We start from the raw sequence: 14,056 nt of genomic DNA, 5'->3' as shown, positions 1-14,056 counted from the left end.
TAACATATGTCAAAACAATAGAGGGGTCCCATGTGTAATTGTATCTGGGAGCAGTAGGTCTTAGACTATGGACCCCTTTAAAAAATCTCTTAATTCTAAAATCAGAAGTTAATTCTGGCCCCAAAATTTGAGTAAGAGCTGCTCTAAATGAATTTAAAGACGTATGAGTAGCTCCCTTTTTAAATTGAGTAGTAAAAAATTTTAAAATATCTGGGACAGAGGCTGAATAAACATTCATGTTTCGAGATTTTCTAAATTGCCACCACAGTTTAAGACCTGAATTATATTGTTGAATTGTAGAGGTAGTAATGGAGGCTAAGCAAATTTCTAGAGCTTCTTCAGGTACTGAACCAGCTCTCAGGGCTTGGAGGATAACACTCCTGCCACCAGGGAAATTTTTCGCCAAAGTGGATGAGGCACGTTCCTAAAAGAGAGTAAACGTTCGTTAGCCTCGAAAACTAAAGGTGTTGATTCTAATAATGATGTAAAAAGTGGGTACCATGGCTGGGATGTCCAGAAGGGCACAACGACAATTCCTCTAGCTTTTTCCCCTTTTATTTTTTGCAAAGCACGAAGAATAACAGAAAATGGCGGAAAAGCATAAAAGAAAAACTTGTTCCATTTTATCGTAAAAGCGTCCACTGCTATGCATTCTGAATCTCCCAACCATGATACAAACTTCTTGCATTTAGCATTCATTTTTGAAGCAAAGAGATCAACTTCTGGTTTCCCAAAAGTGGATATTATATCTTTAAACACCAAGTTGCTTATTTCCCATTCGGTTTCTTTGGATAATTTAAGTCTGGATTGTGCATCTGCTTCAAAATTGTCTTTAGACTTTATATAACTGGCATATAAATAGATATTTTTACCCTCGCACCATTGCCAAATAATACGAGATAATTTATTTAGGGATTGGTGCTGTACACTTCCCATCTTATTAATATAAGCCATGGCAGTTGTATTGTCAACTCGGAATAATATATTGCAATCTGAAGCATTTTTAGCAAAATGTTTTAAAACCAAATAAACCGCTTTTAGCTCCAAATAATTTATATGATAAGTTTTTTCACTTTCGGTCCAAAAACCATGTATTCTTTCCCCATTACAATATCCTCCCCAACCAGTATTCGAAGCATCAGAAAAAACTTCCATACAATAAGAATCTTTTTTAATCGAATTATTAGCTGTAGATAAATTTGTTAGCCACCATTTAAAATCTTCTTTGAGTATAGAGGATATTTCCATTTTTGCATTAAAATTGCCTGCAGATTTTTTTAAAGCTAAGAATTTTTCACGCTCAAAAAGTTTGGTATAAACCCAACCATATTTAACTGCAGGACAAATGGAACAAAGAGTACCAAGAAATCTAGCAAATTCCCTTATTCGACAATTTCGAGAATTTGAAAATTTTCTTAGCAATTTTAAAACTTTAAAAATTTTTTCCTCAGGTAGCGAAACAGTCATTGTTGTAGAATTATATAAAAATCCTAAATATCGAACACAAGTTGAGGGACATAATACACTTTTTTTTGTAATTAACAATAAAACCCAAGTTTTGTAATAATTTGATAGTCGACATGATATTATTATGGCACTCCTTTTGGGAATTACCAAATAGCAAAAAATCGTCCAAAAATAGTACACATGTGTGATTTCTGCTCCTTAAATAGGCTAGTATTGGTTTCATGATCTTGGTGAATACTAAGGGAGCAGAGTTTAAACCAAAAGGTAGACAATTATATTCATAGAGCTGACTATTGAAATAAAATCTTAAATATTTTTTATGTTGTTTAAAAATTGGAATTAAATGGTAGGCGTCCTTAAGGTCTAATGTTGCCATAAAAGAGCCTTTTTGAATAAGTTTAGTCACAGTTTTATGATCCTCCATTTTAAAATGTGTAGTTTTTAAAAATTTGTTTAAAGATTTTAGATTTAAGATTAACCTATGACTTCCATCTGGTTTCGGAACTAAAAATATTTTTGAAGCATACTGATTTTTACATGGTGTTACTTTACTAATAGCTCCAATTTTTAAAAGGTCTTCAATAGACGAATTAATGGAACTTTTTTCCGAACCAGACCATTTACCATTTTTTACAAAACCATATTTTTGAATAGGCTTTTTAATAAAAGGCAACCTATAACCTTGAATATATGATAAAATAAATTTGTCATTAGTAATTTCATGCCACTTATTTACAAAATATTTTAATCTACCGGCATATACACTACTAACCCCTTGCTTTACCGTCGACGTCGACGGAACCTCTCTATCTGTGTTTTGGGCAGTTCCCTCGGCTTCCTTCCCGTCCGTTGATCTGGATGGTTCTTCTGCTGTTGGCGTTGGTAGGGATGAGGTCTCTTGTAATATTGTCCAGCTCGGGTGCTCCCCTGCAACTGAGCTGGACCCCTGGAGTTTAAATGAGTGCGACTGACAGGTTTCTTAGCAGTTTCCGGCTTAACCTGCTTAAGTTCCTCGCTTGACTTTTCCAGGTTTTTTGCAGCCTTTACTCGTTCTTCCAATGCTTGACCAAACAAAAAATTATCAGTAGGCGCAGCAGAGAGCGTATCTTTTAGATCCTTATTCAAATTTATAGAAATAAGATCTTTGCGTGTCATGGTGTCAAGACGGTGTAAATGACACAATAGGCGGCCAGCATTACTTAGGTATTGCATATATACGTTGTTGCCCCCCCCTTCTTCAGCTAGCATCAAAGTTAAGGCTTGGGAAATTGCTGATATGCTTGCAGTCACAAACTGCTGTTTTCGCACCAGGCGCTCATCTCTGCGAAGTATTTGAGCAGTTAAGGCTGCCTTAACCTCGGGATTTAACTGAGGTACCTCCAGAGACTTAAAATTTTCGGGTATTATATGTTTTTGGAGAAGAACTTGAATATTCTCCTCACTTAAACCATTCTGTAAAATATTACTCCAGCGAGGGACTACTGCCTCATAAATTGGAGGTCCTAAGACGGTCTTAATTATTGGCTCATCGCCAAGTATCTGCAAAACCTCAGAACTCAAAGATTTTCCTTTTGCTTCCTCTGATTGCACGATCGGGGGCTGAGGATTATTTTCTTGCTGTTCAGAATCATCTGAAGCAATAAAAGAGACATGTTAATTTCTAATTTGTATTAAAACAGGATCAGAACAATAAGCATATTAAAGTGTTATCAAAAACACATAATATCATGTCTCGAACAACAAATACATGCAGGTTGTACAAAAAATATGTTGCCAAAAACATAATTTCAAAATTAAGTTTATTTTTTCCACTAAAAATAAACAAAGGCCACCAAAAACCAACAAATATATATATGTACTTATGTTACCAAAAACATAGGTACTTTGAACATTAAAGTATGTTGTCACCAAAAACAACAAATTAATGTAGGTAAGTATGTTACCAAAAACATACTCAAAATATTATGTTGTCCCCAAAAACAACAAGTATGTATGTTGCCAAAAACATACACTTTAAAATGTACGTCACCAAAAACGTACAATTTGGTACTTACTGTTTAACTGGTGGACATCCACCCTAACTGTTTCACGAACAGAGTGGCGAGGCGACAAATCACTATCATACGGTGAAAAATATGCACTCGCTTCTCCGGCAACATCGTCTCTAGAGCTCTCCATACTCTCCAAACGTTGCCATTTTTCCCGACTACTAATTTCATCTAATTGTCTCTGCATTTCGGCCAATCGTTTTCCTAAACGCCGATTTTCCCGTTCTCTAGATCGACTACGAGAATGTTGCCGTTTACGGCTGTGCTTAGGCATATTAACCTATTTATCTAATGAACAACACGGTTGAAAGCGGAGTGGTACGTAGCGGTCGACTCGACACACAAACGAAGACTGAAGGTATGCGATGCGGGGGAACCTCAGAGGATGGATTAGGTATGCAGGGCCGGGCGGGGGTTTTATTTGCTTTGAATTTGTGTGAGACTCGATGCCATCGGAGATACTACCTATTCTACTTATTTACGAGACAAGGCTGAAATATAAATTGTAAGATATTTATGCGTTATGTTAAACATAATTCAGTTGTGTTTTTTCTCGGGTTTTTTTATTCAATCCATTTGAAAAAATGAACAGTTGTTTCAGTTTCTTATTTGAATACCTACATTTTGGGGAATATCGCTGATATTTTGTCAAATGATTTTTACTCAATTTTTATTGTTGTTATTAGACTCAAAATTGTATAAATGTATGTAGGATTGAAAGGGCAAATTTGAACATTTAGACTTTAGAGTAATTGACTTATCGTAGCATCTTCCCGAAATATTGTTCTCCAGGAAGAGAGAAACGTTATGCGTTACTTTTAGGAACCACTGATCATAAATTTATTTAAAAAGGAATGGTAATTAGTTAAATTAGCTCGTAAATTAGGTATTTATTAGATGTTGCAAAAGTCCTCGCAAAAATCTTATAGGTAGGTACCTAATTTAATCTTCTTCTAAAAGTCCGTTTATGTGAAATTCTACGCATAATAAAAATAATTGAAAAATGGATTTAAAAAAATTCAGTTTCATTTAAAAAGATCGAGCTTTGGTATCAAAATCTACTTTTACGCACTCAGTATATTATCTCTTTAGTGCAAAAAATGTGCAAGAAGAAGAAATTTTTTTTAAACCCAGATACGTGATTTTTAAATGAGTTTGTTTTATTTATTTTATGTTTGAGTTAGATATAGAGAAATTAAAATTGAAAATTGAGACTCAAAATTTTTTTTATTTCTAAAGGCGATTGTGGTACGTCGAAATCGATCGCCTTTAGAAATAAAAAAAATTTTGAGTCTCTAAAGGCGATTGTGGTACGTCGAAATCGATCGCCTTTAGAAATAAAAAAAATTTTGAGTCTCAATTTTCAATTTTAATTTCGCTTTAAATGTATTTTTCCAAGCCTCCCCTACTAAATACTGACCGTTTTAACAGAGGGGGTAACATCTTCTCAAATTTTGTGACAGTATTGCGACAATCCCCATGATTTCCCTACGATTGCTGCGATTGCGACCACAATCCGGCGATTGCGATGCGATTGTCGAATTTTAGAGGATTGCATTATGATTGCATGTGATTATGAATGATTGCAGACGATTGTAAATGATTGCAGGTGATTGTGGGTGACTGACAAAGATTTCTGATAGCTGCTCAAGTTGCTATACACGGGCATTACGTAAGCAAGAAACATATTCATTTATGTTGGCTATTAGGGAATTCTTAGTTGGTAACAGGTACTTTTAAACACAAATAAGAAGTTAAAAAGGTAATTGTAAACCTCGTCGTAAACGATTTATAAAAAGCCCATTACTCGGCGCATTACAATTGCATTCATTTCCCATACTGTAAGATGCAAACAAGCAAACTTAAACTTAAAATTTCGTAAAAATCCGGCTACAAATAAGAAAGTTAGCGTTGCACATGTGCAATCCACTTTTGACTTGCTGCTTCAATTTCAGTTTATAAAAAGAACCCTACCCTAAAATTTCAGGGTATTTCTGGGCATGCGCAAAACAAATTATTTGATTTGGCATTAGTTTCATCTTTATTCGAGATGCCTACATACAAAATTTGATTTAAATAACTTAACAAATAAAAGAAATCCGATTGCGCATGAACCCAACATATTTTTTGACTCGGCACTAGTTTTACTTTAGTCGAGTCGCCATCTACATCTACAACCTACATAAAAAGTTTCATTTAAGTATTTAACAAATAAAAATGGATTGCGCAAATACAAAAGCTATCGTGCACACGGACGGACAAATAGACAGACAGATACACTGACAGACGGGCATACAGACAGACAATACAATACAATCTCAAAAAAATAGGTTTTTTACCATAACTTTTTTCGCAAGCGGCACAGAAAAAATTCCTTCCTTGGTGCAAACCTTGACAGCATAACGAACCAATAGTAGGGACGGACGGGCAAAGTGGCCACAATAGTAAATTTTTTTATTTTTGTGGAAATGTGCTAAAACGAAGAGTATGGAACAAGATCTATACAATCCGATAAATCTAATAGGGGGGTGGCCCACTCAAATCACACATACCGAAAGACAAACTAAGTGACATGTGCTCTTTTTGGGCCATGGTACAATCAAAATTTGAAAACATTCGCTCGCTTACAGAGATACAAGGGAAAATCAAAAATTGTCAATATCAGAATGAAAAGAGACACGAAAAAATGTTTATTACAAAATTACTTGCTGGGTAATCTGTCGTTTTCAAAATCAAAAAATTCAAAATTATTAAAAAAGAATTAAAACATTTAAGAAAGGTTTAAATATCAAAAAACAACAAAAAATTAAACATTTTGAAATTTTTTGAAAAATCTAATATTGCACTTTTTAAATTTCTTTAGTGTTATATTTCTAGAAAATGAATTTAATATGCTCTTTTTCGAATGAAATTTACAGAGCATTCCACTAAAAAAAAATGACGTTAGGTCTCGGGTTAGGTTCTATAACTTTTTTACCTGATCCCATACACTTATTTTAAAATGGCACATTATTCAACTGTCTTATAAAGAAACTTGTAAGAAAAATCTTTCGAGGTCTCCTTTAATAAATATAGGTTCATTCTGAGATTTACAATTGTTTGAATTTCCTACGTCCATTTTAAAATTGAAATATGTATTTTAATCAAAAACTAACATATTAAGAATCTATTTTCCAAAATATAACACTACAAAAATTCCATATTGATTTCAATAGATGCAAAAGATTTGAAATTTTGTTGTATTTATCAAATCGTTTGACCTTTTTTTTAATCTTTTTTGAGCCCTTTTTGAATCATCCTTAGTGTATTATATTTTTTAAAAGTTAATATGCTATATTTGTAGATTATTAAGCGGCAGGGGAAAGCTATGTAAGCTTTATAAGGAAGTTGATGGTGTCCGTCTGTCCGTCCGTGAACACCATAACTGCCAAACGCCAAACTTTGCACAGTTAACATACAGTGTGTAAAGCGATGGGGTATACAAGAGGGAATTTTTTTAAAATATTGATTTATGAAAAAAATTTATTCTTCATGATATTTTTTGCTTGCTTTGAAAGTACCAATAACGTTTCGATTGTTTGTGGTTTGATAGCAATACGCTATCTTGATTATAATGTAGATTGTAGAATAACTTTCAATAAAAAAAATTAATTTTATTATTTTTCCAGATTTCTATAAATAAATTTTAGATTATCGAAACGTTATTGGTACTTTCAAAGGCAGCAAAAAAATATCATGAAGAATAAATTTTTTTCATAAATCCCTCTCGTATACCCCATCGCTTTACACACTGTACATAGTACATATGTACCACATGTAACAAGGCAATTGAAAATGAGTTAAATCCAATGATGTGTAGGGTTACTCCGAGGTGCTGTGTCGCTTTTTTAAATCCGCTTTAGGGGTTTATTAAGTAGTACAGGGCTTTCCATTAAAAGAAAATCAAGTTAGGCGCAATAACTTTTTTGCCTAACCCCGCGTGGCGTGTGATTGTACCTAAAAACAGGTGAGGGCGTGCACGATTGCCAATGTGATTGTCAGATTGTCACAACGATTGCGAGATTGCGAATCTGATTGCGGGATTGTTTTAGGCGATTGTGAGATTGCAAACGCGATTGTGGGACTGTGAGGGAGATTTCCACCAGCAATCAGAGGGATTGCAAGCGATTGCAGACAATTTGTGACAGAATTGCGGGAAGATGTTACCCCCTCGGTTTTAACATAGTCGTGGTATGCTAGATTAAAATTTTAAAAATTTTAGAATTACAATGTCAGAAGTTACAGTCTGGGGTGTTCTTGTGTTGTAGTTGTATTCACCTACACATTTTTTAATGCATTTTTACTTCCCATGCACAGTTCCTAAATTTCTAATTTTTATCTAAAAAAATAAAAAAAAATGTAAAGGGGAGAGTCACCTGAGAAACCTAAAATTAATGAAGAAACGCAAATGTTGAAACTTCTTAGGATGTAGCTTCCAAATAAAAGACGTGTGGTTTATTTGGAAAAACGTTTTAACATACTACTAACACCTGTACCATTTAGGCATTTCTTGTTTCGTAGACATAAATAATAGTTTGAGGCGAGGTTTGAGACATATATTTAAATTACCCCAAATTGTACTGGGATTTACATCCTTTGCTTATATCGTATTCTAGTAATGGCCAATATTACGCTCAGCCTCCTCTAAAGTTTTGTCGATATATTTTTACCATTTTGAAGTGTGAAATTTCAAAACATTTGTAATTTTTATAAAATCAGAAAGGCCATACGCAAAAAAATCTAGGTAAAACCGCAAAACCTTCTCTCTGTTACGGTTCTTGAGAACGATGAAAGAATTTTTATTTTATAGCATATATTAAAATGACATTTTAATAGATTTGAATAAGTAGGCTAAGCCGTTCTTTAACCGTAAGGATAGATAAAGTGATCACTTTAACTGTAAGGGTAGATAAAGTGAAGCAAATGATTGTGCATTCTAATGACATCTGTCATTCTTATTTCAAATGCACGTTATAAAATGACGTTCAGAACATATGACAATTTTGTTTCTATAGAAACGATCACGACGCCAGGACCGAAGTTTACTATTTTTGACGTCTCTAAATTAAACTCAGAATTGTCAGAAGCGTTACAATGGTTTATATGGCTTCTGCTTAAAGTCTTGTATTATACATCTCGTGAATTAACATCTTCCACTCAATGGTTAAAATATCCCTTTATTGTCTTGTATAATAAATAACTATTACTTAATTGTTAATATGACATTGTTCCTCGCGAAATAGTTCCTGTTATATTACAGCAAACATCAGTTAGCGATAAATGCTCAAGTGACATTTGTAATCCTGTTGTAATGCTCAATTTTTTTTAAGGAGGGAGTCTGGCTTACTAATAATGCGCCCGTTCCTCCACATTGTAATTTTCTGTTGTTGTTTATGAGCAACAATTGAAGACGACAACAAATTAATTAGTATTAATTTCCCGGACTTCTTAACATGATCAATGATCAATACAGGGGGCAACTTAAAGGACATCGAAGTTTTGAATTAATGTTTTGCTTGCGCTTTACTTATCCGTATCATCACCAGGCAACGATTTGTTGCTACGCTTTTTTTAGACAAAGCTCCAGAAAACTCATATGCGCTTCCATATTTTCACGTTTTTGGCACATCGCCAACATCAAGACTCATTAGACAGGAACACTCATTCCTAACAAACTTAGACAAGCACATGAGACACGTAAATTACGTCTGGTGTTGCAAGATAATGATTACAATTGCAATTAGTTTGCACTTGTGTGTTCTGCGGTCGGGCGTCTCTGGGCTAAACCTTCCCGCTTTGTCCACTTTCTATATCCTGGCCCTTTTATGGCCGTACTTAATACGTAAACCACAATTTGCACTAAAACTTGTACCCGATTAAAAATGCCTTAATTAATATTTAAAACATGTACGAGCTATTGCGGCGAATTTTAAATTGAGCTAGAGGCACGTTACGTGCATTACAAAACGGGAGCATTTATACGACGACGTCGTTTTAAAATTAGTTGCCGGACAAAAAAGTTTTAATAAATAGTAAAGCAATTGCGTATGTCGACCTTTTTACAGTTACACTATGTAATTATTTCCTATGCAAATGTATGTCGGCACGTTTAAATAACAACGGGTATTTATCCCTTTTGCACCAATTCATCTCGGACTGCCAAAATTCCAATTAAAAAACGACTAATAGTTGCAATTACATTATTGTACGTGGAGTAACCTGGGTTGGTATTTTGTCGTACCTTTATATTTATCTGAGAGTAACTTCTGTGGAAACTCTCCATAGAAGTACATGCTGAATGCGTGTGTCTGCGGCAAATACGTGATAGGTAGTTTGCACACCAAAAGTAAATGCTGCTGATGGATCAATATTGTATGGGAATGGCTCGTGATCGACTCTAAATGGCGATAAAGATGCAATATTAAAGATTGTTAAAATAATACCCCCCCATTGTCTCTCACTCACAGGCTGTGTTTAAAGAATGTTAAATTTTATGACAAGTAGGTACAGTATACAACTATCCACAACATTTATGGCACATAACCGTTTCATTTTAATTCGAATAATTTGTATATCTATCATAAAACGAAATTTACATTTTAACGCACACAAATTAAGAATAAACCGTTTTACAAAAATATGTGGGAATATTTTTCATGCGACAGTAGTAAATTATGTAAACTTAATTTATTCCCAAACTACTGAACTCATTTTTTTAATTAGCTGTGTGCATTGTTAAATGTTAATTATTGTGCTTATTTCTCTCTCAATTGTAAAATTGCAGTTATGTAGTAATTCGCTATTCTTCTGGTTTCTACCTGTACGTCTTATGGCTAACGCGCCATTCTGAAATATTACAATTATCATTGTGATTGACGATACTGTATTTAGTTCAGCTTGCGCATTAGGCATGAACATAAAGTTAATTCTCTCTAAATGATGGTGAAAGATCTCGATAACAAATAACTTAATTTGGTAGTGGGTTAATTCTCGAATTAATTCTGCTCGTGCTTTTATGTCAATTAGCTTTTAAGAAGTGCACAAGGTAAATGGCGAATTAAAAAAAATATAGTGCCACAATTTTGAAAATACTTTCCATTGATTCGGCTTGCAGAGTAACTCGAAGTACACATTTTCAAAACCCTACCTATTTCACTTTCCAAGAAACGTTTAACTGAAGCTCCCAAAAAAACACCCTGTATTTCAATAAGAAAACGTGCCCACGGTTACACCATTTTCGAAATATTTTAAACTGTTTCTGAACATTCATTCAATCTTCATTATATTTGGTGGGTTATCATCAGAAGCAAATCTTTGGCCTGCTAAATTGTTTTTCAACTTGGGGAAAAGTAAGCGTAAAGTGCCAAATCTGGAATATAGGGCAGGTGTCTTAATTCCTGGAAGCCATATATCGATAACTTGTCGAACTTTGTAACTGTGCAACTGTCGTGTATCAGTATAGTCGTATTTGTGTCTAACTCTCATTTCCGCCTAAACGGCTGAACCGATTGCGACCAAATTGGGTATACACTTTCTTAGACATAAAAGAAAACGCTGAAAAGCTTCTGGTCAGAACGCACATGCGCAGGTGCGCGGGTGGTGTCCGAGTAAATTTTTTTCTCATGCGCATTTGGACAACCTACCTAAAGTATACTGGAAATAAACAACTCAATTCCTCAAAACCTTCCCCATGGATATTTAATTGTTGACGAACAGATATAATTGTGAAATGTTACGACATGTTTCGATTATTAATCTTCAGGTAACAAACTAAACCTAAAGTAAGTAACAGATTCAGATTCTCCAAAAAAGTGCCCATATAAGATGCTAACGGGAATCGTCCATTTCCTACGGTTTAAAGTAGGGAAAATGAAAACGAAATTTGACATTTTCAGTTTTTCTGATCTCATTTTCAACAATTTCAAATGCGTTTTTTTAGTCACAAAAACGAGCAACTTTGCCTCCCTTTAACTTGCACTGTATCTTTCACTGTTATGAAGATCCCAATGGTGAGCCACGAATTTGAGTCAACCTGTACCAGGGACAATTTATTTTATAAAGATTTTCCAAAAATTTCGAAGAAACTCAAATAATTTATAACGGTTAGGAGAGGTGGCGCTGCGTTTCCTTAAACCCGCCGCCTAAACGGCCAACTAGCTCAGGGTTAAACAAAAAAATACAAGCTTGAGATCTGCCAACTTCTAACTCTCCCCGTATGAAAGTTAAAGGTGAATACGTTCACTAATTATTCCAGAATCTCCAATTTTATAAGTCCATTTGCCAGAGATTAATAAATATAGATGGCGGCAATTAAAATTCCATGCATTCTCAACTAGTCGTTCGTTTTAATGAAGTGTAACCGAATACGGTTCTCGACAGAAAATAAAGAAGATGAAGGTTGACTATCGACAACCAAAAATCACGGCGCCAGCAACCTGCGCGCACCTTTGCATGAATTGTTTCCCAAGACGCTGTTTCGGGTAGTAAAACGTGCATAATTGGTTTTGAACCTAATGAAACGTCTGTCTCAACGAAATTAATTAGGGTCTGCCATCCACCGCCCTCCTCCTCGACCCCATCGTGAATCGTGATCGGGTATAATTCCTTATATCTCAAGAGGGGATTGCCGGAGGAGGGTATTTAAACGTATCTCATTACCAATATATACGAAACCCTTGTCCAGGTTTGCCCACGAATTTACTAAGCAATGTTGAATAAAAAAATAGCTTTATGTGTACAGTTTATACGTAGTTGTGGCACGCTACTGGTATTATTCCCTTCGCCTTTTGTTTCGGAAACCTCGAATTGATTTTTTATTTGCGATTAGAAACTTCGAAAATAGCACGAACACAGCACAGACGTTACTTTTAAATTGGAGTAAATTGGATTAACGACAGCAATAAGCTTACGCGTTCTAATTCTATTATGTTACAAAAAAACCACAATAAAGCTGGAAAAGACCACTAAAAGGCACTATTTTCCAATGTCCGTCGGCGAATTTAACGAGGTCTTAAGATACTGCAGACGTCTACGACATAGCAAACAAAGACTTTGAGGTTTACTAAAGCGACCACAACCACCTATCTTATAATAAGACCACGGTTTAATCAAATATTAGTGGCAATTGTGAGTTACTTACGCAGTAATAAATGGTTAAATGCGTATGCACAAATATCTTTTACCTCCCTCGTAAAATTACTTTTATTACTTTAATTTGAGAACCACTAAGTTCGCTTGTACGAGGACGGTGTCGTCTAATTAAATGTAAAGAACGAAATTGTTACTGCAGGACTTTAGTTTTTTTTAGCAAGTAACGTTAGAGTCTTTTATTTACAATAAATTACTTGTGTAAACTGAAAGCGAAGGTAGATAATAGAATTGATTCACCTATCGAGTAATAATGAATGAGCTAGTCATACTATTCAAAGAAATTTCGTAAAGCTTAATTTCGATGAACGAGTGACGCTTCCAAAAAATGTCGATAATAGCTTCGTGATTTTCGACATTTCAGAGTTGTAGAGCGAAAGAGTGGTTGCTGTTCTATTCTATATGCATATTTACTGCAAACTGTCCAGTAAAATAGTACTTAGTACTTTAATTAAAAGTATATAAGTGCATTGCAAATGTATCTTGGTGAGTATTCCACTGCAAAATGCTTTGAACGGTAATTTCATAATAGTTTTTTTTACTTGATATAATATTTGTAACCACTGGAAATATGGCTTTTATTAGCTTAAAGAAATCAACTAGACAATTTTGACAAATACGATAAATGACTATCAAATGATAATTAGATAAAATATCATATCATTACTGTAACAATCGACTTAGGTACGAGTGTAAAGTACTTATGTGCATATAATGGCATATTTTTAGAAAGTTTGGCATTGGGAGTGCCTCGAAAAAGTTGAATTTTTATGCCAATAGTATTAAATTAATATACTATATGCTTATACTGAACTTTGGAATTATATTTGAAATCTGCATCTCCCTTTCCCGCTATTGCTTGTTTTACGTTTTTATTACGTTATAAATTGTACCTTAAAATTTCTTAATTCACGTCTTTATTATTATTGCGACAATGGTTGCCATCGATTTTACTCACTTACTCTAAGCTCCGTGCAAATGCAGATAACTCAAGAATTGGTCTATTCAGGAATCATTTTGCAATCATATCTTTAATAAGATCAATTGTTTTTATAGGAATTTCAAAAATTGGATGCAGTTCAAAATAATTCGTCTGTCACTGAAGTATGGACCTTGATGTTTTTTTATGGATCACTAAGCGCATCTATAAAGTAAATGTGTGAAAACGATTTCCATATTTTTTAAGTTTTATTGCTCCTTTATGTTTCGCCATCTTTCTACTATGAAACATAAATGACACGTGTGAATTGTCACATACATATGCCAAACACTTCTAATTGTTGTGCCAAATGCCAAATAGCTCCGCTAATTGGAAGGTAGGTATAGGGTTGATAGAAACAATTAACGCGGAAAGC

The 14,056-nt window shown here is 34.3% G+C and overlaps 2 protein-coding genes across 2 annotated transcripts in view; one reads left to right on the top strand and one right to left on the bottom strand.

The window, feature by feature from the left end:
- LOC116168016 overlaps window positions 1–14,056 on the top strand; it is a 63,949-nt gene that overhangs the window by 12,658 nt on the left and 37,235 nt on the right. The gene's annotated exons all lie outside the window — the stretch shown is intronic.
- LOC116168148 lies at window positions 292–3,905 on the bottom strand. Its single transcript, XM_031483818.1, has 3 exons — window positions 3,522–3,905; window positions 2,240–3,098; window positions 292–424 (listed from the first exon to the last, which is right to left on the bottom strand). The coding sequence occupies exons 1-2, from the start codon at window positions 3,787–3,789 to the stop codon at window positions 2,248–2,250; spliced, it is 1,119 nt and encodes a 372-aa protein (XP_031339678.1). The 5' UTR covers window positions 3,790–3,905; the 3' UTR covers window positions 292–424; window positions 2,240–2,247.

The sequence above is a fragment of the Photinus pyralis genome, unplaced genomic scaffold (assembly GCF_008802855.1).
Source record: "Photinus pyralis isolate 1611_PpyrPB1 unplaced genomic scaffold, Ppyr1.3 Ppyr1.4_LG4, whole genome shotgun sequence".
In the NCBI taxonomy this organism is placed as follows: domain Eukaryota; kingdom Metazoa; phylum Arthropoda; class Insecta; order Coleoptera; family Lampyridae; genus Photinus; species Photinus pyralis.
This window is presented reverse-complemented; position numbering and strand designations above follow the sequence as displayed.

What these genes read in the sequence shown, in the direction of transcription:
- LOC116168148 (XM_031483818.1), bottom strand. Translation starts at nt 3,789, where the DNA reads ATGCCTAAGCACAGCCGTAAACGGCAACATTCTCGTAGTCGATCTAGA. An exon ending in GGATGTCCACCAGTTAAACA is followed by an intron (nt 3,099 to 3,521) that starts GTAAGTACCAAA and finishes TTATTGCTTCAG; the next exon opens with ATGATTCTGAACAGCAAGAA.